This window comes from Chiloscyllium plagiosum, unplaced genomic scaffold (assembly GCF_037043375.1).
Source record: "Chiloscyllium plagiosum isolate Xiang-an unplaced genomic scaffold, Cpla_swu_hap1 HiC_scaffold_15, whole genome shotgun sequence".
NCBI classification, from domain to species: Eukaryota; Metazoa; Chordata; class Chondrichthyes; order Orectolobiformes; family Hemiscylliidae; genus Chiloscyllium; species Chiloscyllium plagiosum.
In genome coordinates this window covers 43,817,650-43,842,624 of record NW_028270153.1, presented here as the reverse complement: position 1 = coordinate 43,842,624, position 24,975 = coordinate 43,817,650, and the positions used below count along the sequence as shown (strand labels likewise).

The following is a 24,975-nucleotide window of genomic DNA, read 5'->3' as shown; positions in this document are numbered from 1 at the left end:
TGACCTTTTGATCAATTAATGATAAATAACAAACTAACAGAAAGCTTTGAAATAATGTTATACTAAATCCATTAACTCTTTTCACAAGCGCTCTTGGGAATAGTTCAAAATTGCTGTTAATGTAATGGTAAGGAACGTCAGGCTGCATGTAAGGTAGACTATTGATTCACTACTGCCCCTTTTGTATTATGTGCCAGGTCCAAATTTTACTTCAATACAAACAATGAATAAATTCCCTCGGTACTAAGTCCTATTTTACCAAGGTTTATCATATGACATATTTATACATTTTCCTTCAAACAACTACAGCTTTATTGAAATGCAGATTATGTGAAATAAGTGCAGAAAATTCTGCAAGTATATAAGCTGCTAACTTCAGTTAAAGAGAGAAGACAGATTATGATGTTTTATATGTATGATATTGATCTAAGTTGTTTATTTATGCTGTTGTTGATAATTCCTTCCGGGAGTTTGCTGATGAATGGAAAGTGTCCTTTTTAAATTACATTAACAAGTTTTCTAAATCTAAGTAACTCATAAAACAGGATAGAGATGACCGAACCACACAATAATTGGCTGAATTAGATTTATTCTGTATTTTAGGCATCCTGAGCAAGATTCTACATTGTTAAGCAGAGGCCTGTGCCATGCAAACACATGTATGGTTTGACTCTGAGCGATATTATAACTGGAGCAGCATGGTGGCTCAGTGGTTAGCACTGCTGCCTCACAGCACCAGGGGCCGAGGTTTGATTCCAGCCTTGGATGACTGTCTGTGTGGAGTTTGCACATTCTCCCTGTGTCTGCGTGGGTTTCCTCCGGGTGCTCTGGTTTCCTCCCACAGTCCAAAGATGCGCAGGTCAGGTGAATTGGCCATTTTAAATTGCCCATCGTGTTAGGTGCTGTAGTCAGAGGGAAATGGGTCTGGGTGGGTTACTCTTCAGAGGGTCGGTGTGAACTTGTTAGGCCGAAGGGCCTGTTTCCACACTGTAGAGAATCTAATCTAATAACTCTGGGGGAGATTTTCTCAGTTGTCTGCTCTTCTTACTGTCATAACCAGAAATGTGCAACATTTCAGCTATCTCTCTTTTTTTGCTGTTTCCTGTGTAATTAATATTTTAAATGTACTGTGGTTCAGTGGCATGGATAGCTTTTCACTGATGTGCCACTGGCAGATATTGCTTTAGGCACAGGGAGGCTGTAAAGGAGTCTCCATGTACAATAGAAACAGTCTGCACCATGGCCAAATGTTTCCTGTCTAATTTCATTGCCATTAATACTCGACCTACAAACACAACAGTAGCGTGGGTGATTCTCAGAATTAAATTTCACTTGTAAATATTTCACATTGCATTAGTTTCACTTTATTCCTGTATGCTTCATGATTATTCAAATTAGCTTTACCCGAGATTTAAAAATATTGGCATCGCCCATGGTTGGCACACATTGTTGGTTATCATGATTTGGAGACGCCGGTGTTGGACTGCGGTGTACAAAGTTAAAAATCACACAACACCAGGTTATAGTCCAACAGGTTTAATTGGAAGCACACTAGCTTTTGGAGCGACGCTCCTTCATCAGGTGGTTGTCAATGCCTGGTCCATGCCAACCAGATATCCCAACCCTATCTAGTCCCACCTGCCAGCACCCGGCCCATATCCCTCCAGACCCCTCCTATTCATATACCCATCCAAATGCCTCTTAAACGTTGCAATTGTACCAGTCTCCACCACATCCTCTGGCAGTTCATTCCATAACCGTACCACCCTCTGTGTGAAAAAGTTGCCCCTTAGGTCTCTTTAAATCTTTGCCCTCTCACCCTAAACCTATGCCCTCTAGTTCTGGACTCCCTGACCCCAGGGAAAAGACTTTGCCTATTTACCCTATCCATGCCCCTCATAATTTTGTAAACCTCTGTAAGGTCACCCCTCAGCCTCTGACGCTCCAGGGAAAACAGCCCTGGCCTGTTCAGCCTCTCCCTTTAGCTCTCTTCTCCAACCCTGGCCACATCCTTGTAAATCTTTTCTGAACCCTTTCAAGTTTCACAACATCTTTCTGATAGGAAGGAGACCAGAATTGTGCGTAATATTCCAACAGTGGCCTAACCAATGACTTTTATTTTATTGTGGAAGAAATAATCTTGTATCTTTTCTCTTTTTTTAACTGAATGTTCATATTAGTCTCCATTTCTTGCTCAGATATGGCTGATCATGTAAGCTCAGCTGGCCCTCTCCTTTATGCAATGTTAAGACATGGTCCCATACCACTCTTGGCAGGGATAATTGAAACATTGGCGATGAAGTAAAAGCTCTGTTTGGAATCGAACAGCCAGCACCAAACTGGACACAGATTTGAACAAATGCTGATGCTTTAAGGCTTCTCATTTTCATAAATGACAAAATGGAAATATAACACAGGAACAGGCACTTTGGCCCTCCAAGCCTGTGCTGATCATCATGCCCTAACTGAACTAAAAACAAAAGCCTTCTGTCTTTATTTGGTCTGTATCGCTCTATTCCCTCCCTATTCATGTTACTGTCCAAATGCCTCTTAAATGTCGCCAATGTGCCTGCTCCCACCACCTCTTCTGGAAGTGTGTTCTAGGCTTGTACCAGTCTGTGTGGAAATCTTCCCTCACACCTCTCTCTTAAACTTTCCCCCTCTCACCTTGAACCTGTGCCCCCTTGTGATTGAAACTTCAGCCCTGGGAAAAAAGCCTCTGACTATTCACCCTATCTATGCTTCTCATAATTTTGTAGACCTCTCACAAGTCTCCTCCCAGTTGCTACCTTTCCTGTGAAAACAATCCTAGTCTTTTTAACCTTTCCTCATAGTTAATGCCCTTGAGACCAGGCAACTTAGTGAACCTTCTCTGCACTCTCTCCAAAGCTTTCACATCCTTCTGATAGTGTGGCAACCAAAACTGCACACAATACTCTAAATGCGGCCTAACAAGGTTTTTATATAGCTACAACATGGTCTGTCAACTCTTGTACTCTATGGCCCGGCCGATGAAGGCAAGCATGCCATATGCTTTCTTAATCACCTTGGCCACGTTTAGGTAACTGTGGACCCACATTCCCAGGTCCATCTGTATGTTAATGTTCCTAAGGGTTCTGCCATTTACTGCATAATTTACCCTAAAATTTGACTCCTAAAATGCACCATCTCACATCTGTCTGGATTAAACTCCATCTGTCATTTCTATGCCCAATCTTACGTAAGGTGGAGGAAGCAAGGATCCAGCACAGCTTTAGAGGATTACAGGCTTGCTAGAAAGGAGCTCAGAAATGGACTGAGGAGAGCCAGGAGGGGGGCACGATAAAGGCTTGGCAGGAATGATAAGGGAGAACCTAAAGGCATTTTACTCCTATGTGAGGAATAAGGGAATGGTCAGGGAGAAGGTAGGGCCGATCAGGGATAGCGGAGGGAACTTGTGCGTGGAGTCTGAGCAGATAGGGGAAGCCCTAAATGAGCTTTTGCTTCGGTTTTCACCAAGGAAAGGGAACTTGTTGTAAATGAAAACTTTGAGGAGCTGGAATACAGTCTTGACCAGATCAAGATTGATGAAATTGATGTGCTAGAAATTTTGGAAAGCATTAAAATTGATAAGTCCCCAGGGCCAGACCAGATTTATCCTATGCTGTTCGGGGAAGTGAGAAAGGAGGTTGCTAAGTCGCTGGCGAGGATATTTGCCTCCTCACTCCACAGGAGGTGTAGCGGAGGATTGGAAGGGGGCGAATGTTGTTCCTCTTTTCAAGAAGGGTAATAGGGAAATCCCTGGCAATTAAATACCAGTCAGTCTTATGTCTGTGGTCAGCAAAGTTTTAGAAAGAATTCTGAGGGATAGGATTTATGACTATTTGGCAAAGCATAGTGTGATTAAAGGCAGTCAGTATTGCTTTGTGAGGGGCAGGTCATGCCTCACAGATCTTATTGAGTTCTTTGAGGAGGTGTCAAGACAGGTCGATGACAGTAGAGCAGTGGATGGGGTGTATATGGACTTCAGCAAGGCATTTGATAGGGTTCCCCATGGTAGGCTCATTCATAAAGTCAGGAAGTATGGGATACAGGGAGATTTGGCTATCTGGATTCAGAATTGGCTGGCTGACAGAAGGCAGAGAGTGGTTGTAGATGGAAAGTATTCTGCCTGGAGGGCAGTGTTGAGTGGGGTCCCACAGGGCTCTGTTCTTGGGCCTCTGCTCTTTGTCGTTTTTATAAATGACTTGGATGAGGTGGTTGAGGGGTGGGTTAGTAAATTTGCAGATGACACAAAGGTTGGAGGTGTCATCGATAGCATAGAGGGCTACTGCAGGCTACAGCGCGGCATAGACAGGATGCAGAACTGGGCTGAGAAATGGCAGATGGAGTTCAACCTGGATAAATACAAAGTGATGCATTTTGGAAGGTCGAACTCGAATGCTGAATATTGGATTAAAGACAGGATTCTTGGCAGTGTGGAGAAACAGAGGGATCTTGGTATTCAAGTACATAGATCCCTCAAAGTTGCCACCCAAGTGGATAGGGTTGTTAAGAAAGCATATGGTGTTTTGGCTTTCATTAACAGGGGGATTGAGTTTAAGAGCCGCAAGGTTTTGCTGCAGCTCTGCAAGTTCCTGGTGAGACCACACTTGGAATATTGTGTCCAGTCTGGTCGCCCTACTATAGGAAAGATGCAGAGGCTTTGGAGAGGGTGCAAAGAAGATTTACCTGGGTGCTGCCTGGATTGGAGGGCTGCCTTATGAAGAAAGGTTGAGTAAGCTCGGACTCTTCTCTCTGGAAAGAAGGAGGTGTACAAAATAATGAGTGGAATAGATAGAGTCAATAGCCAGAGACTTTTCCCCAGGGCAGGATTGACTTGTTCGAGGAGTCATAGTTTGAAGATATTAGGAGGAAGGTATAAAGGAGGCGTCAGAGGTATGCTCTTTACGCAGAAAGTTGTGAATGCATGGAATGCGTTGCCAGCTGTGGTGGTGGAAGCAGAGTTATTGGGGACATATTTAAGCAACTGCTGGACATGCACATGGATAGCAGTGAGTTGAGGGGTGCATAGGTTAAATTACTATATTTTACATTAGGATTAAACCTCGGCACGACATCGTGGGCCAAAGGGACTGTTCTGTGCTGTACTTTTCTATGTTCCATGTTCTTTAGTTATATCTTGTTATATCCTTTTGCAAGCATCAGCACTAGCAACAACTCTACCAATCATCTGCAAACTTCTGAATCAGAAGTTACTAATTAATGAGTTGACTGAGTTTTCCCACTGTCCTTCACCACACCCAAAATGTCAGGCCATTGCCACTTCTTTTTTCTATACCACAAACCCCATGCTCTGTGCTCCCCTGTATCCCTCTTTTGTTCCTCCATGCTTCACCCTACTTCACACCTCCTCTCTTTACCACTGACCCATTCTAGTCAGTCCTGAGCCTCAATGCAAACTGCCACTCATCTACTTCCCTCCTTTGTAAGATGGAGTTAAACACGAAATCTGTTGACCAGACACACAAGCATACAAAGTTGACTGATAAATGCCATCTTCAAACTAACAGGGACTACAATTCATTGTCCAAAAATGATTTTCGAAGCCATGGCCTCAAGCCTAAAGGAACATCATAGGGTAGTTTGATAATGGCTCACTGAGAGAACTCTAATCAGTCTTGAGAAGGTTCACTAGGCTGTGACTGAGTCTGGAGAGACTGTCTCATGAGGACAGGTTGAGTAGGTTGGCTCCATATTTAACCTTGTTGGAACATACAGGACTCTTAGCACACTTTATTGGGTGGATGTGGGAAGACTGTTTTCCCTTGTGGGAGAGTCTAGGACCAGAGGACATTATCTCAGAATGAGCTGTTGCCCATTTAAAACAGAGATGAATAGGAATTTCTTCTTTCAGAGGGTTGTGAACTTGTTGAATTCTTTACTGCAGAGGTTTGGTGATGCTGGACCATTACGCATATTCAGGTTTTAGACAGATTTTTAATCAGTAAGGGAATCAAAGATTTTGAGGAAAAAGGAGGAAAATGGAATTGAAGGTTAGCAGATATACCATGGTCTCTTTGAATGACAGAGCAAACTTGTTGGGCTGAGTGGCCAATGAGTGGCTTCCCAATGTGGTATTAAAACATTGATTCTGCAATTGATTGGACAATTTCACACTCTCCAAGCTCCTTATAGAGGCATGACATTGACCTGCTTGATTGCACATTGTGTGAAGACATAATATGAGACTTCATTGTGATGGATGTGAGAGCTGAGGAGTTCCTTCAATGGAATTGAATTATCTTTCTCAGTTTCCTCACAGTTCAACAGATTATCTGGTTACGGGTCAAACGTGGAGCCAGCCATGACTAGAGTCCTGAATGTCACAGTTCAAGATCCCCAATGGTTCAGACTTTCTGTAGTTAAGGAGTCAGCAGCTTGTAAACAGTAACAAACACGTGGTAATTGAAAGTTCTTTCATCCTTGGGATATCTGAAGAGGCTGCTTTTCCCTCATGACAATGTTACTGAATCAGACCCAACATCAAAAATTATATGATGGTACACATTTTAACAGCGTAGTGAACATATATTTACAAAGGGGAAAGATCATCTACAAGGTTATGTCACCCATGATATATATGTGCCCTCTTTAAGTTTACTATTTTCTCTGTCTCCGACAGTCCTGACTTCTGCAGCAGCGGTGGAGGGAGCCTACTGTGCGGTTAGTCCTATTTGCCTGGAAGGCTTTAGTGGTTATTTTTGGTGTCTTTCGATCTAGAGAGCCTAGTCCTGCACAAGCATAGCCACACCCCCTCCTTGCGTGGGACTTCAAGCACACTTCAGAATCAAAAGCAGAGGTGTGCTGGAGAGACTGAGTTACTCTGCAGTGTCCTGAGAAGAAGCTTCAGGTGTTCTGCATTTAGTTGCTTCTTCTACTGGTTCCTGCTGACACCACTGTAGCCCCCAGACAGGAAAGGGCACTCAGAGTGAGGTTGACATTTCTCATCTTGTCTCACTTTGCCATTGATGTTGTGCATGTGTAGCTAGAAATTAGAGTACAGGCATGGAATGTGTTGGATTTAGATCTCCAAAGTGGTCATCAGCATGTCCACAGAGTAGGCCAGATGTACACATTCTACAGAAATCATAATATTAGTAATGCTGGTGAACTCCACCATCCTTCAATCCAAATTACTGAGTGTCTCTGACAAACCGGCCTACTGCTCCTGTGCTTCTCAGTGCACTTTCATGAAGTCATTAATGGAAGAGCAATACAATGTAGCTTACTGATTCACCTTTGCCAGTTTTGGATCTCTTGGCCTAATTATGGACAAATCTTTCCTGCATTGAGACAAAGAGAGGGTTGGCATATGATGGAAGACCAGTTAGTGGGGATGCATGAGCAAGAGAGATAGTAATGTGTCTCCAGTGAGTGAACTGGAAGGAACGGATAAGTAGTTTGAGAACTTGAGGTAGGTGAAAGCCGTTGAGTGGAGATGCAATAGTGAATTGCAGTCTATGAGTTTTGGCAAGCTGAGTGTGCAGTGGCAGAGTTAGAGTGGGTTCTGGCCCTGTGAGTGTGAGGTAGGGAGGATTATCCTTGCAGAGCCCAAGTGATCGTTAACTTTCTTGCTACACTGGTGGTCATCCTGCTTCACCTGTATCACAATGCTGAACTGGGTTGCTGTCTGTGACCAGGCTGGCTGGTCCAACTCATAGGAAGTTTATTTGACAAAGCACGTTAACAAAAAATGGAAAATTCCTGCCAGTCTTGACAAAGGAAGATTGGTAGTAGTGAACAACTTCAAATAACCCTTAACTTGTGTCACATACTTGTAGAGTTGGCAGCTATCATAATATATCAGGAGTGGCAAATAGGCCAACTACCACACCAATGCAATTTATTTCCTAATTCATTTCCACCAAATATTATCTATCATGTTCCTAAACAGTAATAACACTTTTTACCTTGAAACAATTGATGAAAAAGGAGTTAGCTCAAAAATAAGCAACTTTGCATTTTGTTCATGGGATGAGAGTGTTGCTGTCTAATCCAGCATTTATTGCTCATTTTAAATTGCCCTGGAGAAGTCGGTGGTAAACTGCCTGCTTGAACTACTGTAGTCTTCGTGGTGTTGAGATGTGCTGCTAAGAAAGGAGTTCCAGTTTAGTGCTATGTTTATGCTGCTGGGCTAACAACCCAGAGCTTGCAAATTCAAATCCTAGTAAATCGAGAAACTAAATGCAATAAATATGATAATGTAAGGAACTAGCTTCAGGAAAAATAATCATAAGATATCATGGATTGGCGTATATTTCTTTCTCACATTGAGATGCTGCTAGCACAGACTTGTGATAGATCTACCCAGTCAAAGCTGAATTGACCATTAACAAGAGTAGGATTGTATATTACTACAATTTTTTTCATTATGTCTAAATATGCTTTGCCTATTGAATAATAGATCAATTCTGGTTCTATACAGGGAGTAGAAGGACTTGTCACGAACCAACACACCGATGTTGAAAAAGAGGGAAACATATATGTTGAACACTGATATCTCAGACAGTGTTTTTGAGATTGTAACCAGTGTAAAGCAGTTTATTTCTCATGATATAATTGATTTTTTTCTCAATCCCCTTAAACCTGAGTCCGATGGAAGTAGTTCCTCTTCATTTACGAATTTGAATAATTGACCGCCTAGCCAATTTAATTCACCTCTGGTGACGTCAAGAAGTGGTTGATTGTATAGAGCACTATGACTTTGACAACATTACTGCTGTAGTGTTGTAGATCTATTCCTCACCTAGTCAAACTACAGATATGTTTCAGGGCATTAGCATCTACCTGACCATATCCAAAATGGCCCAAGGTATTCTGTTTGCCAAAATGAAAGGATTAATCTGTTCCAGCCAAGTGCTATCTAGTTGTGTTTTATTCAGTAACAGATATAGGCATTACCTACTAGGCCAGCATTTATTACCCATCCCTGATAGTCCAGAGGATAATTAAGAATCAACCACATTACTGTGGGTCAGGAGTTACAGAGAGGTCAGACCAGATAACGATGACAGATTACCTTCCCTAAAGAACACAAATGAACCTGATGGGTTTTAGATCATCTTGTCTTTAGAGTTACCTTGATTTTGAAAATATGGTAATGTAATTAAAAAGGAGATTTTCCATTCTTCCACAAAGTCGTTGAAGGAATTTATCAATAACTCACCAATCAACTGTAATCCCTGACCATGGGACAACTATAATCATCATCATTATCCTGTGGGAGATGAAATAAAATAAAGTAAAATAAATATTAGATAAATTTTAAAAAATACTCCAGATAGTTTGATTCTGATCCCTTGGGCTAGTTTGTGAGGTCAAATAGTTTCAATTTCTCTAACTGTAACACATAAAAAAATGAAATTTGTTAGCAATTAATGTTTCATGTTCTTGATTAAACCCTTATGTGTCTTTTTCTGTGAAAGATATGTTCGAGGATCTGACCCAGCTGAATGGTTTACAGTAGATGCTGACACTGGTGTTGTCTCAACAGTAAAAACATTGGATCGTGAATCACCTTATGTGAATAACAGTTTCTATACATTACTTGTTTATGCAGTTGAGGATGGTAAGTTGTCTTCTGAAAATATCAGTTTACAGATTGCATACTTAAATGGGTAAGTTAAGTGCCACATGCTTCATTCTGCTGCCTCATACTCAGGAGAAAGTGAGGACTGCAGATGCTGGAGATCAGAGTCGAGATTGTGGTGCTAGAAAAGCACAGCCGGTCAGGCAGCATCCAAGGAGCAAGAGAATCAACTTTTCGAGCATAAGCTTCCTGATAAGAGCTTGAAACATCGAATCACATGCTCCTTGGATGCTTCCTCACCAGCTGTGCTTTTCCAGCACCACACTCTCAACTCTGCCTCACACTCATTCTAACCCTACTACTGCATCCACCTACCACAAAAGGCCATGCTCTACCACTCTATATACCACATCTTCCCTTACTCGCTCTTTCACCCCCCACCTCCCATCGTAAACCTTGAATGGACTTAGTGCTGCCCACTCACTTGTCTGGGAACTTTGGGGGGCACAAGCTGGTGAGCACCTCACTGATCCACATCTGGTTGAGGAAGAAGCACACAGGTTGTTGACATTTGGAGGGCTGAAGGAGACCAGGCATCTCTCAGTGCCAGGTAGGAGATGACCCTGTGATGTCAGCAATTAGGGACTTTGTCCAACTGGGCAGGGAGCAACAAGAGGTATTGTAGGACAGAACATCTTTCATAGCCGAGACACTGCAGGAGTGCCGGTTTTTCATGAGGACCCAGCTACCTCAAGCATGTGATTGCCGTCTTCCTCCATGGACAAGTTGGCAAATGCCATGGAAAGCCATGTCCAGCACCCTGAAGATTTGTTGGGATGTGCATGAACCTGCACCACTCCTGAAGAAGGGCTTATGCCCGAAACGTTGATTCTCCTGTTCCTTGGATGCTGCCTGACCTGCTGCGCTTTTCCAGCAACACATTTTCAGCCCTGCACTCCATTACCCCAGGCATCAGACCTCATGACCAGAGGCTGGTGACAGGGAACGCTAACCTCATAACAGGGAGCCTGGAACCTGGTGCTTACTTCAGGTGTCTCTTTCTCATAAGGAGATAGGATGGTGCCCAGTCACTCAAGAAACCACACACAGGCCTCTCAAAGGTTTCTTCTCAGGACATTACAGAGCTGGTTGTCCTTCAACCTTGATATCGCCTGCTCCCCTCCCAAAGTTTAAGCTGAGAATGGTCCACTTGCCACTCATTAGTAACTCTCAGTATGCCTGGGCTGTCCAGGCACAAAAGCTCCTGGCATTCCTCAGTGAAACTTTTAAGGCCAATAGGCTACCCCACTCCAGCAGTGGAATGTGGGAGAACGGTGAAACTTTGTGGAAGGGAGAGAAGAAAATCCTTTTTTGAGAGCATAGTATCGGTACGGAAGATAGTGTACTGGATATAAAGTCGAACTCTTGGATAAAAGTTAAAGGTTTTGCAATAGATCCATTTGATTGTGTTTCTGAATGTAACTGCCAGCATGATCTCTAACCTCATATCAATACAGGGTGCACCATGAATCAACTCTGTTGCAACATGTTAAAGGAAGATGAAAATGATATATATGGGGCAAAGGATGCCATCATCACTCTTGGTTGAACATTTCTATTTTTTTCCCAGGACTCTGTATGCAAAAGTATTGGTGCTGAATGAAATGGTCAGCAATATGTTGCTAAGGGGGTATACAGCACACGAGGAGGTACTAAATTCAAATTACCAGAGATTAGGGATCCGACTGGTCTGTGTGTAATTTTACTGCTCTTGAAAGGCTCCTTATCTCTCTCTCCCTATCTATCTCTCCCTATCTCTCTCACTACCTCCCTCTCCCTCTCCCTCTCCCTCTCTCTCTCTCTCTCTCTCCCCGGATAAACCTGATGCACTGAGTGAGCTAACTGAACAAGCCTGGATGAGAAGTGCCCAGACTATTGACCGGTGACTGTACAGCTCCCTGACTGCATTAGCCCTAGCCTCAGACTTGCCACTTGTGGAGCCACCAGACTGAGCTTGAAAACCTTCTGGATTATTGATGTATAGACCCTCTGATTGGGAATACCCTGACCAGATGCCTGACTGTGGCCAATTCCTTTGACTGGTATCAGAAGCTATGCTTGACTTCATGAGCCAGGGCTCATGACTGATGGATGTCTCCATGGATTTCTTGTTTTTGACTTTGTTTGTTGGATGTTAGCGTTAATGAATAGGCAGAAATTTATTCCCCATCTTTAATTGACCAGAGGGTAGTTAAGTGTCAACCATATTGGCTGTTGAATTGTTGTGTTAATAATAACAACATGGCTGAGTCAACCATAACTTATAGAAGACTTTTATAAGGTTCCAAGTAAGAGATTAGCATTAAAGATTAAAGCACACAGGATTGAAAGTGCACATAAGATTGGAGTTAATATACTGATATAGATAAAGAACTGGTGAGCAGATAGGAAACAAAGAGATAGAATTAACAAGTATTTTTCTGAATGACAGGCAGTGAGGGGTATCACAGGATGAGTCCTTGGACCCCAGCTCCTCGTAGTCTATATATTAATGATTTAGAGGAGGAAACTAAATTTAATATCTCAAAGTTTAAAGATGACACAAAGCTGGGTATATGGGTGAGCTGTGAGAAGGGCACAAAGACACTTTGTAATTGACAAGTTGAGTGTGTGGAAAAATGCACAGCAAACTAAATATAGTGTGGATAAATGTGACGTTGTCCCCCACTTTGGTAGCAAAAACAGGAAGGGCAGATTATTATGTGAATGATGGTAGATTAGGAAAAGGGGGAGGTGCAGTGAGATCTGGGTGTCCTTGTAATCAGTCATTGAAAGTAAGTATGCAGGTGAAGAAGGCAAATGTATGTTGGCCTTAATAACGAATGGATTTGAGTACAAGTGCTGAAATATGTTGCTGAAATTGTACAAGGCTGTGGTGAAAAAGGACCTGGAGTATTGTGTACAGTTTTCATACAATCCCTACAGTGTGGAAACAGGCCATTTTGCCCATCGCATCCACACCAACTCTCTGAAGAGCATCTCACCTAGAGTCACACTCATTTCTAATGGCTAACCCACTTAGTCTGCACATCCCTGGACACGTATGGACAATTTAGCATGGCCAATCCATCTGACCTGCACATCTTTGGACTGTGGGAGGGAACAAGAGCACCTGGAGGAAATCTGCCCGAATACATGGAGGATGTACAATCTCTATACAGCAGTCACCCGAGGGTGGAGTTAAACCCAGGTCCCTGGTGCTGTGAGGCAGGAGTACTAACCACTGAGCCACTATATTGCCTGTTTTGGTATCCTTATCTGTTCTAGGTATGGAGGGAGAGAAACAAAGGTTAACCAAACTGATTCCTGAAATGGCAGGATTGATGTATGAAGAGCGACTGTCGAGAATGTGAGCCTGGAAAACACAGCAGGTCAGGCAATATCCGAGGAGCAGGAGACTCAACATTTTGGGAATCAGCCCTTCATCAGGAATTGAAGAGCGACTGGATGGTTATGACCTTTTACACTGAACTTCATCAGAATGAGGATGATCTCATAGAAACCTACAAAACTCTAACATGACTCGACAGGGCAAACACTGAAAAGATATTCCTGATGACTGTGGAGTCCAGAACCAGGGGTCACAGTATAAGACCCCGGGTTGTCCATTAAAGACTGGGATGAGGAGACATTTCTTCACCCACAGTGTGTTGTGCCTGTGGAATTTTATGCCGCAGAAAATGATTGAAGGAAAATCATTGAAGGTTTTCAGGAAGATGTTAGATATAATTCTGAGTATGTAAGGGTAAGTGGAAAATGTTGGAACAGGGTACTCGGTTGGATGATCAGCCTCGTTAGGCTAAATGGTCTATTTCAGTCTTATTTTTGATACTTCTATTACTATTATTCTAGTACTTCTACAGTCACATATAAGCGAGGCCTGGTAAGGATGGCAGATTTCCTTCCCAAGGGACATTAATGAACTCAATGAGTTTTTACAATGATCTTAGAATGGTGACAATTAAGCTAGCTGTTTATTCTAAAATTTTATTGAAATAAAATTTCACCATCTGCCATGTGGTGTTTGAACCCATGTTCCCAAGACATTAGGGGATTCTGGATTACCAGTATGCCACCACCTACCAAAAACTGCATTTTGTTGAGGATGACTCCCCAGAGACTCTGAGAAATGGATGTTTGCCTGTGGCACATACAGAGTGTTTAATATCTATGCTGTTGGCTTAAGGTGCAGATGTGAGAGGGAAGCAGCAGATTGCTTAGCAGCTAGATGTTCACGTCCTTGACTGAGGACTGCTGACCAACAAGGCCGGTGTGTGACTGCACTGATAGGCAAGGCAAGGTAGGAAGGTTGTGAACATTCAGGTCGGCTGTAAGTGAGCGAGGAACCCTGAGCTGTCGCCTGATCCAACCCAAAAGCTGAGTCCTTATCCTATATCCTTGTGCAAAAAGTGCCCTAACAGCAGCCTTTCAATGTTACTTGCCTTGTAATGCAGATCTGTACTTCCTAAGTGTCCTGCAAGTGGTTAGGAGGGGTGCCATGAGGAAACTGATACAGTTTCAGATGCCAGTGGATGAGGGCTGTATGTGGCTATTGCCCAAGGATCATGTCCACAGATGCTGTTGCATGGTAACATCAGTGGTGTACTGAAGTTGTCTGATACCCGTTCTGATTTCCATGTCGAAGATTTCTGGGTTTAGATTGCTCACAGCAGTGGTAGGTTAAGGATCTGTATACTGATAAAGGAAGATATGCAGTCAATAAGGTTGTTAATAAGCAATAAACAAGCAACACGCTATTACGTAATGAGAATCTGTCCTCAATGTCTGGAACTTGTTCAAAAGATGCAGTGGGTTGAACCTGACATCAAGCTAAACCATGCTGGATTTCTCACATGACTCTGCCACAATTCCTGCCATAATTCCTGCCATCCAATTTCATACAAGGACAAAATGGATTTGTGAAGGTGAGCTGTCAAACAGTGGGCTCTAGCAACTTACCCGAAAGTTGTGGGTGATTCATCATAGATTCATAGAAATATATTGAGAGTTCATCAAAATGAAAAATGAGATACTGGAGGGAAGTATAGGGTCCATGCAAGATCACAAGTATGTCCATAGGGAGGAGACAGTAGTGCAGTGGGGATCCTGACATAGAAGCTTCTAATGAAAGGAAATGATAGCACTCATGCATAGACAGAAAGTAGCTTTGGCTTGAGTAGAACTAACTGAGAGTTTGCTGTGTGGATATATTAGTGGAGCAAAACAGGGGCTGTCAGGACAGCCATTATGATGCGGTGAGTGGCAAGTGAGACCATCCTTGAAGAGGCAGTTCACCATCTCAGAGTCAGTAACAGCAGCAATGAAGAGCTGTCATTCCAACAATCAACGCAGTCCTTTTATCCTGAGGATTTGAAGGGGTTTACTGAGGGGCAAGGAGGATACAAAGGGGATGCACTCATCATTGGATTTATCAGAAAAATACAACATCTTGAACAGGTCAGAGAATCAGTGTCATCCGAACCTGTATCAATGAATGCAATGAGTTGCTAATTTGTGCACATTTATGGAGGAGAACCCCAGGCCCTGCCACTTGAGAAGGCACAATCTACCAGTAGCTGGGAGATTGTCAAAAAGCTATTTTGTAACTGGGTCATTTCAAGCGGTGGTAGTGGACTTGAGTGGCACACTACAAGCAGTCTCTTCTCATTGCATCAGGTAGGTGATGGATGCTTGAATGAGTTAACATTAGAACACATTGAGCTCCAGACTTAAAGAAGTGGCACAGGGAAAATGAGGATATGGGATTTAAGCCAGGTGAGTCTGACTTCCCTCTTACTATGTCCACTACCTGTATTTGGATGCTACTTTCATCACTGGACTACTAATTTGGCGCACCTTTGAAAACTATGTTGGACATCAGGCAGCAATGTGGTGTGAGTTTGGGATTCAAAATGGCTCTGGTCCTGAAATGAAACCCAGCCCACGCATCAATGGAAAAATATATGTAATAGAAGCATATATTTTAATGGAATTGGCTAATATTGTATTTTGAGGATTAGAGATGTATTCTGTAAATAGTATTAGAAACTTGTTATTCCTAATCAAAAATGTGTCATTTGGTGGGGAGAAGTAACCTTAAAGGGGGTCATGAAGAGACTAGCAGTGAAAAGTTTTATGTCATCTTGCCATCTCTTTAAATGCTGGTTTCCAAACTGCATGTTCTGTTTCATGTCTGAAATTGTTGAAAGCATTTTGTCTCTTTGGGGAATGAGGTACTGGTTGCATCCATTATGTTCTGCTCCAAAAGCTTGCATACCTTTTTTTGGCAATAGGTTTTTAATATATATTTGTTGTTTTGTTAACTTGCTGATAAATGGGCTGGTGGTGAGATGAAAATAGTTCTGTGCAGTTGCCCATTTTTTTTGCCTGTAATCATATTTTGAATTCTGAAAGGTGTCTTAAGTAAACTGGTGATTTGCTACCAGCTGTTTTGCAGTAATTTGTTCCCCAGCTACCAATTCCATGTCACTTCCTGGCTATTATTTGAGATCAAACTAGACTGTTCACTATATTGCTGTCATATTCACACCAAGGTGACCTCCAACAAAATATTTGCAACATTACTATGATATGCCATCACATCTCAATGACATCACTCAACGTCATCACAGCCTAGGCTGAAATCTCCCAATATCATCATTCATTCCTTTGTTACTGGTAAATTTGACTATTCTATTGTTAGCTGGTTTCCCACATTCTATTCTCCAAAACCTTGAGACTACCGAAAACTCTGATGCCGTTGCCCTTACTTACATTTTGCGTAGTATTCATTTATCACTGCCGTACTCAGTGACCTACTTTGTCAAAGTGAAGCAATGCATTGATTTTAAAATTCTCATATTTATTGTCAAATGATTCACCTGTCTCTGTCATCTCTTTCAGCCCCACAACCTGCCTCTGCATCTAATGTTGGTTTCTTGAACATGCTTAGTTTTAGTTGCTCCAACATTAGTAGCTGTGCTTTCAGTTAATTTGACGTTTTGTGTGGAAATTCTTTGTTAAACATCTCTAACTATTTACTCCCTTTCCTCTTTAAGATACTTCCGAAAAGCTACAAGCTTGTGATCAGCTGACCTAGCATTTCCTTATTTGGCTCAATGTTATTATTTTTAATGCTTCTGCAGAATGCTTTGAAACTTTTATTAGATTAAAGATGCTATATAAATATAAACCTTTTTCTTTGTTGTTCTAATTATTATTGTTATGAGTAATTGTCTTTGAGGAACTTGGTTTTAGGATTTGCCAAGTGGATTAAAATTTCTTGGCCCACTCTTGCTAACAGAGTGACCACTCTCCAAAGAAATCTTTGAGTGATATCAGTTATTTTTTTGTACTGACTCATGTCTTTTGTTCACTGCAGGTGAGAGACCTACCACAGGAACTGGCACAATGTCTCTTTTTCTGATTGATATCAATGACAACCTGCCATATCTTGTCAATATACACCAAGAGATGTGTGATGATGGTGAAGTCCCATTTGTAACTGTTGCAGCACGGGATGATGACCTCGATCCCTACAGTGGTCCCTTCACATTTATGCTGTTGGACAACGAACAGCATATAAAGAACAATTGGAAATTGCGTAGAGCAACAGGTACATATTGTAAGAAAGTAGATGTAATATTGAAAGAAAACTGAAAATGCTGGTAGCATTCTGCGTGTCAGGCAGCATCTAATGGAGTGCTAGGCCTGATTGGGCAGAGAACCTAACATAGGAAGAAAATGTGTGTTGTCAGCTGTTGAGGGTGGGCAGCAGGACATCCTCACACCTCATGGGTTTTACAGAAATTTATAAATTACGTGGCCGCTGGAAGGGTTGCTGGACACTATAAAATTCCCTGAACATGGAAATGATTTGACCTAGCTCCTTCTTACTTTTCTGGATCTTCTGCCATTCTAGCCCATCCCCTGGTGTTCAATACAATTCAGCCCATGGAGTCAAATGACGCAAAATAAGGTCACTCCGCTCATTGAGTACATGTTTGCATTCTGTAGAACAATTCAGTCATGACTTGTTCTTGCATCTGTGAGGAAAACCAACAAAATAATATTTCAAATTACCAGTATCTGAAATATTTTCATTTTTAGATGAGATCATTTTGATTTAATATCCAAGGAAATGTAGAACAGGTCCTGTGCAATAAGGCATTGTTACATCTTCTTCCAGTACTGATAATCTTTAAAGATAACCTGTCCAGCCAATGTGAGTTCAATAAATAAATACCAATAATGAGCCAGAAAGCAAGGCATAAGAGGACATGTATAATCAGTATAGAACATTTTTATCACTTTTCGATACATTTTCAATAAAGTTATCTCAGTGGTTAGCACTGCTGGCTCACAGCACCAGGGTCCCAGGTTTGATTCCAGCCTCAGGTGACTATCTGTGTGGAGTTTGCACATTCTCCCTGTGTCTGCATGTGTTTCCTCCGGACGGTCTGGTTTCCTCCCACAATCCAAAGATGTGCAGGTCAGGTGAATTGGCCATAGTGTTAGGTGCATTAGTCAGGGGTAAGTGTAGGGGAATTTGGCTGGGTGGGTTACTCTTCGGATGGTCGGTGTGGACTTGTTGGTCCGCAGGACCTGTTTCCACACTGTAAGGAATCTATCTAATCTTTTCCTTGCGACTTGGAGATATGAGTAATAACTGATGTGGAAAGTTATCACCTTGCCGGTGCGCTAATATTATTTTCATTTGATATTTTATTGTGTCAGATCACAGTGCTCAGCTTGTGATGGAAAAGAAAATGCCTGTTGGAAACTACACTGTGCCTTTCAAAATCCAAGATAGACAGGGAATTGCCCAGAACTGTTTTTTGAATCTGCGCATATGCCATTGTCTAGATGGGAAAACATGCCCTGATCTAAAGCCTGCAACAGCTAATTTATATGGAGCTGCAATTGGAATGTTTTTTGTTGGATTATTATGTTTGCTCTGTAAGTATACATTGCCACACAAAGTTAGAATCTCACGTGGTAATAATGTACATGCAGTAGAAAAAGGTTTGTGCTATTTTAAGGTTTTCAACCATTTGCAAATATCTGGATGTTTAATATCTTCAAATCTAACGTAATGGAGTCAATTTACAAATATTTGCATATATGTTTTTACTGTGAAGCTATTACCTTTCTTTCATAACAAAATATTAGTGATATTTTCATGCCTATGATATTAGAATATTTCAATCACCATATGTTAAAAACCTTGTTTTTGAATCCCTATACAGCTTTGCCCTCCTTAGCTTTGTAAGCTTTTCCAGCCTCAGAGCTCTCTGAGATATCTGTGTTTATTTAATTCTGGCCACTTGAGCATTCCTGGTTTTAATTGCCATGCTGGTGGCTGTGTTGAGCTGCTGAAGCTCTACCTACTTGAATTTACTTTCTAATCTCTCTGTCACTCCACTATGTCTTCCTCCTATTAAAAAAATACCTTTGACTGGGCATCATATTTGATTTGTAATGCTCCTGTGAAGAGAATTATGATATTACAATTAAGCTGCTGTATGAATATAATGTGTCATCATACTATGTTATTCTATTGTTTAAAATAAATATGAAAGGATGTCTAATAATTTAACAATCAAATGAGATTGAGCCCTTTTTTAAATGGGGAATGATGAACTCATTTCATTCACTTCTTTTGAACTTTGCAGTGGGATTGTGTTTGCTAGTATTTTGTGAGTTTTCAAACAAGAAGGCTCAACATTCCTTACCTTCTAATGAGCCTATGTGGACTTTGATCAACTACAATGAAGAAGGAGGTAATGCAGAGATGGTAAGTAACTGAACTGAGCTCCAAAATTCCATAGTAACACAAATTTCCCCAATTACCCTTATTCTGCCAAATAGAAATGATAAGTCATTAAAAATGATAATTAATAATTGTCACTTACTGGAACGTAATGATTAACTTTAAGATAATGAATAGTCCGCACAGATTGTTTGGTTTTATATAATATTTTGTTTCAAAGATTAAAAATTAACACATTGTTATTACGTATGCTAATAAGGTCTGAAAGGGTATATAATTTTCTCTTTTCTTCTCCTGAGGTTGGCTATAATGGAGTATTGTATTTTTAAAAGATGTGTATTTTTAATTCCATATGTTCTTGACAGTATGTAAAGCTAAATTAAGAAATCTGCCAATCAGTTCTCTTAAATTAACAAAAATAAGGACTTAGTTTTATTATTAAAAACTTACATACATGTTATGGGAGGGGAGATGGAGTTGGGAAAATGTTTAAGTCCATAAGAGAAAAATAATTCTATGCTTTGTCAATGAACTTGACATCCCAATTATGCTGTGGCTCATGCAAACTGGTTGTTTTTCCAGAGACAGTAATTTTTAACTGCAATCCATCCTTTTTCCAGAGTGATTATTATAATACTTGAGGTTTCTTTTACTTCTAACAGAGTGTATGTTCCCAAAGCAGGAACGAGGTTACTACCATTAAAAATGACCACTGTGACTGAACAGTGAGTGCACAGTTACATCTTTGATCTCAGGTTGACAACACCACTGCAAAAACTATTGATGAACCTTCAAAAAGGTTCAAGCCAGAATTAGTTGTGAATGTACATTAACATCATTATGTCTGAAAAGGTGGTGGAACTAAATGTCAATAATTCTTGATAAATTATGATAATCAATGCAACTTAAAAAAATCTTCTGTGAGAAAATGATGGATACTGAAGTGCTAGGATAGTTGGAGCAATCTTCCAAGGAGGAAGATGAGAACAATGAATGGGAGAAGTATAGCTGATAGAGTAGTTTAGCATCAGACTCAATTAGCCAGGCAGGATTGAATTGACAGTTGTTTCCAATAGAGCTGAGTGGTGGGAAGTCAACACTCAATGAGTGTAAATCTGTAGCTGCTAGAAAGGCAGGTAGTTCTCGTTTATTCCAAAGATACAAATGCAGTTTTTTAGGCTTTTTTGTCCCCTTATGTTTTCCTGTGGTGTAATAAAGATTAATGCTAACAAATAACAACATCTGATGCTGCCACTCTCAACAATTACAATGGATGTCAGTGAAAGAACATCACTCCGTCAGACAGAGTTCTTCTGTTATGTGGCATTCAGGATGGGTCACCTCTGTACCCTGGTTCTTGAAGCTGCAACTAAACTAGCAGGCAATCAGACAGGTGATGATTTAAAATTAAAAATGTATGTACAAATATAATATTCGATTTATAGCAAAGTGTCACTTATGCTATCTCTATGCTTTTGTTTTCTTTGCCCGCCTGTTATGTCTAGGTGTAGTCCTGGGGTTTGCAACTGTGACTGTTGGAGCCTGTTAGTCCTGAAGCTTTGAGTAGATTACCTGGGTGCATTTGAAGCTTGAGGTCCCAAACATGCAGCCTCACCCTCTTCAGTTGGATCTTCCATAAGCCATAGGAGTGATGATCATAGGCAGAGTGAAGTAGTGGGGCCCAAAACCTCTTGAGTATCCTGAGACAGAGTTTCTTGGGGGCATGTATATGATTTCTCCTCTGTCTCTGTGCTTACTGGCATAGCACTCTCTCCTTAAGAGAAAAGAGCACTTGGAATGAGATTAAGGTCCCTCGTCTCTCTCTGTCACTTTGCCATTGAACTGAACACCAATGTCCTAGAGAAATGGAGTCAGGTCTGAATGCTTCTCCAGCAGCCAATGGGCAGTCTGCTGAACGTGGGTCACCATGGTAAGCACCAACCTGTCCATGGAGCAGCCAGACGCATACATTGCTAAAACTAGCATGGTGCTGATACTGATGATATCATCCTCCAAACTTTGATCTCTGCCAGTCTTTGTAGCTGTGTCTGTCTGAACATCATGACAAAGCGGTTAATGGCTGAAACCATGGAGTTCTCTCATGCCTGGTCTCTGCAGTCCTCTGAGTACTGACCAACTTGGCATTCCTTTCTCAGCCAGTTGTGGAGATGTGTCAGTGAGGTGGTGGTGAGAATGTGCACTCCTGTGCCTAATAAAGAGAAAGTACCCACAGATTGAGGATAGGCGACAGCCTTGTCAGTGCTTCACCTGAAAGATCTTTTGCTTGTTCATCAGCGCAGGAGCTGATGGTCTGAGGACCAGTGTTTTGCTGGAGAAGTCTATTTGGATGCTTCTGGTGCCTATAGAAAACAAGAGAGGGAGTGAGTTGGACATTAGGGGTAGATGCTTGAACACGCCAAATGTGTGTTCATGGTAATGATGATAGCAGAGCAGCATATCACTGTGATGGGTACTTGGTTGTTAGAAAGTTGAAGTCTCAGTATCTCTGTATGTATGGTCTCCACCCTATCTCATCAGCTAAAGGTTTCCCTTCTTAGGAGCTAAGGAGAGAAATATCAGTCACCCTGTAATGTGACTCATAGACTGTTTTGCCATTTTTGCCTACAATGAAATAATTTGGAGGGATTTCTTTCTTTATTTGTTCATAGCTTATGCTGGCCTGGACAGTGTAAGCTTTCTTGTCCACCCATAATTGCCCTGAGGGCTATTAAAAGACAATCACATCACTGTAGAGCAAAGGTGGGCCAGCCCATGAATGGCTGGCAGATTTCTATTCCATAAGCTCATTAGTGAACAAGAAGGGTTTCTATGACAATTGACAATGGTTACATGGTCAACATTAGACTAGCTTTTAATTTTAGAGATTATTGACTTCCCATTCAGCATTTGCCCCTGTAGAATTTGAATCCATGTTTCCAGAGCATTAGCCTGGGGTTCTGGATTACTTTTCCAGAGACATTACCCCAACACTGGCACAACTATTAGTATTAGTGCAGTTGGAGAAGATGTGGTGAGATGCCCTGAGAGAGTGAGTAGGTTTGTAGTGGGCAAGAGATCTTAGCATTCTGGAAAAGGGGTAGGTGAAACTCATCAAAGGGAGATGCTGCTTGCAACAGTGGGAGTGACAGACCATGAGACGTGGGGGAAGGTGGTTGCAAAGTTAGATTGAGTGTGATTTAGCGGTGAGAGAAGTTGGTAACACACAAGTGTTATCTTTCTTATATCTTTATTATGGCAATGTTATGATTCCCTCCAGATATGGGCCCTGCAGTGTTCCAGGTGGCTATTTATGGCCAGGCTGGCAGTGCCTGGTATTGTGGCATCCTCTGGAAGCCCTGAGGAAAGGGGACAGCTGTCATGCCTGTCACCCTAACCACCAGCACCTCCAGATTCTTGACAATGAAATGAAGTCCAACTTGACTCTGTCGACTATGCCAGTTGCACAGTTGCACAGCAAGACGCTAAAGACACTTCTGGGCTTGCAGCATTTGAAATGGTTCTCAGTTCAAGTTGAAATATAGCTCCTTTTGGTATGACTGCTGTAAGATCTATACAGTAGTGAGCACTTCTGCCTCCACTGAACACAAGTTTGTACAAGAACAGCATTGTGGAAGTGTGATGCTTAATTAATTAGGTGCACAGTGGAGAAATCTGTGAAAAAACCTGGGTTTCTGGAGGGAAATTGTCCATGAAATTCCAAAAAACATTGACTCAGTGAAAAATATTGGAAAATTCAGACTAATTTTCTTAAAGCCAATTGGGTTTCCTTGTCTTGTTGAGTTTGGCTACCTTGCTAGTCATATGCATTCAGCAGTCATTTTAGGGGCATTATCCAGGCTTGGTTAAAGCTCTTTTTTTCAACAAACATCAAAGGTATTAAACCAGTCAATGGAACTGATTAATAATTCATATTCATCTTTGTGATTCAAGTCAATGGCAGTTCACTGAGTTCCATTATGTAATAATTTATGCAGGCTGTGCACTTACAGCTTACTTGAAATACATGTGCTTGTTATTTTCTATTACAGAAAAGTCCAATTGATAATTCAAATCAATTAGTTTCCATCGATGCTGGTTTGGGGGCCAGAAGGATAATACCAGTCAAATCTAATATGCAAAATAGTGCTCAGGTTGGATATCGAGAAAATGTAAGTACTTCCATTACAACTTAAATTAAATATAGATTAATCCCTCATTTCGATACATTGTGTCCTTAGAATTTTATTTTTATAATTTTATAAAATCAGGAAGAACAAGATATATCCTTTCTATATCAAATTTAGGCAAGAGTTGTTTTGATTGTGATAGGGAACTTACAAATATATTTATAAATATTTCCTCTGACGTCCTGAAATAATGACAAACATTATCCAAATATTTGAAATATTTCAGAGTTGCAAAAAAAGTCTGCTTTTCTGTAAAGAAGACATTCAAAATATATTTACTTGCAACTTGGTGATAGTGGTGAAAAGTGGGTTAGGGGTGACAAAATGGTTAGGTTCAGAAGAGGCAACCTTATAAATATTGGGATCTAGAGAGTATTTGGCTGAACCATAACAGATTAAATTCAATACAAATGATGTAATTATACATTAGAAGGAACAATGTGGCACAGATTTAATAAACTGAATTTAAGAAAAATGTGATGGAAGATATTTGATTTATTTATGTTAATTTTCTTCAGAGTTTGGGTTTCAAATTAGTGACATATAGATGTCTGTCTATTTTTGTCATGTGGTTTAAAAATTAGTTAGTTCAAAAGGCTTTGGGTTTAGTTTGGAGGTGACCTGATTGAGGTCAGATGTTATTATAATCTCTTCTACTAAAAAAAGGAAATTGTTCAGACCATTAATGTTTGCCTGGAAACAATAATTGATTATTCAAAACTGAGAATCTCTAAGATTTCCACTCTGAGTATTGAAAGGAAAGACTTTGAAACTTATGGGACAGGAACTGAGAAGAAGCAGTTAAGTCAAAGTACAGGGAAAGAAATTTTTGGGGGGTTGAATTAATCATAAAATGATGATGTTGGGAAGGAGATGGGATTATGTTTTGCAGTGTTTTGAAATCATTCAAACAGTTATGTTTAGATAGGTTATTTTGTTTTGTTTATTTCTTTTGTGTAGTAAACTTCTGTTTTGTTGTTAAAACCAAACATGCGGCCTTATGTGCCCATGTTTCAGTAAAAGTCTGCCAGCTAAATTAAAAATAAATGTGATCTATCAAGTCAGATTTCATTCTGAGCTATGTCTTGTCCTGCAGTAGTAGCTGGAATCATAATAAAAGGTTATAGATTGAGTAGGGGGAATTTGTGTACACAAGTTTGTCCTGTGCTGCAGTATAAACTTGCAGTCAAAGAATGAAAATCCCAAGTTGCAGTTTCAAAATTAGTAAAGTATGTCTCCGATGTTATCAAGACAAAGCTGTATATAGTACTCTGGTAAGGAGAAGCCTAATTTATGTTAAGTTATTGAGGCACATGGGAGATATTCAAGACTTGGACATATCATTAATGAGGACTAATTTCTGAGGAAATTTTAACTGGATGACA

General features: G+C 40.9%; 1 protein-coding gene across 3 annotated transcripts in view; it reads left to right on the top strand.

The window, feature by feature from the left end:
- Nucleotides 1-24,975, top strand: part of LOC122560072 (cadherin-like protein 26) — an 84,862-nt gene that overhangs the window by 34,255 nt on the left and 25,632 nt on the right. For all 3 annotated transcript variants that reach the window (XM_043710282.2, XM_087994922.1, XM_087994923.1), the window contains exons 9-13: nucleotides 9,468-9,610; nucleotides 17,013-17,246; nucleotides 18,368-18,589; nucleotides 19,306-19,427; nucleotides 23,453-23,572. In XM_043710282.2, coding sequence (XP_043566217.2) covers nucleotides 9,468-9,610; nucleotides 17,013-17,246; nucleotides 18,368-18,589; nucleotides 19,306-19,427; nucleotides 23,453-23,572 — 841 coding nt within the window. The remainder of the gene's footprint in view (nucleotides 1-9,467; nucleotides 9,611-17,012; nucleotides 17,247-18,367; nucleotides 18,590-19,305; nucleotides 19,428-23,452; nucleotides 23,573-24,975) is intronic.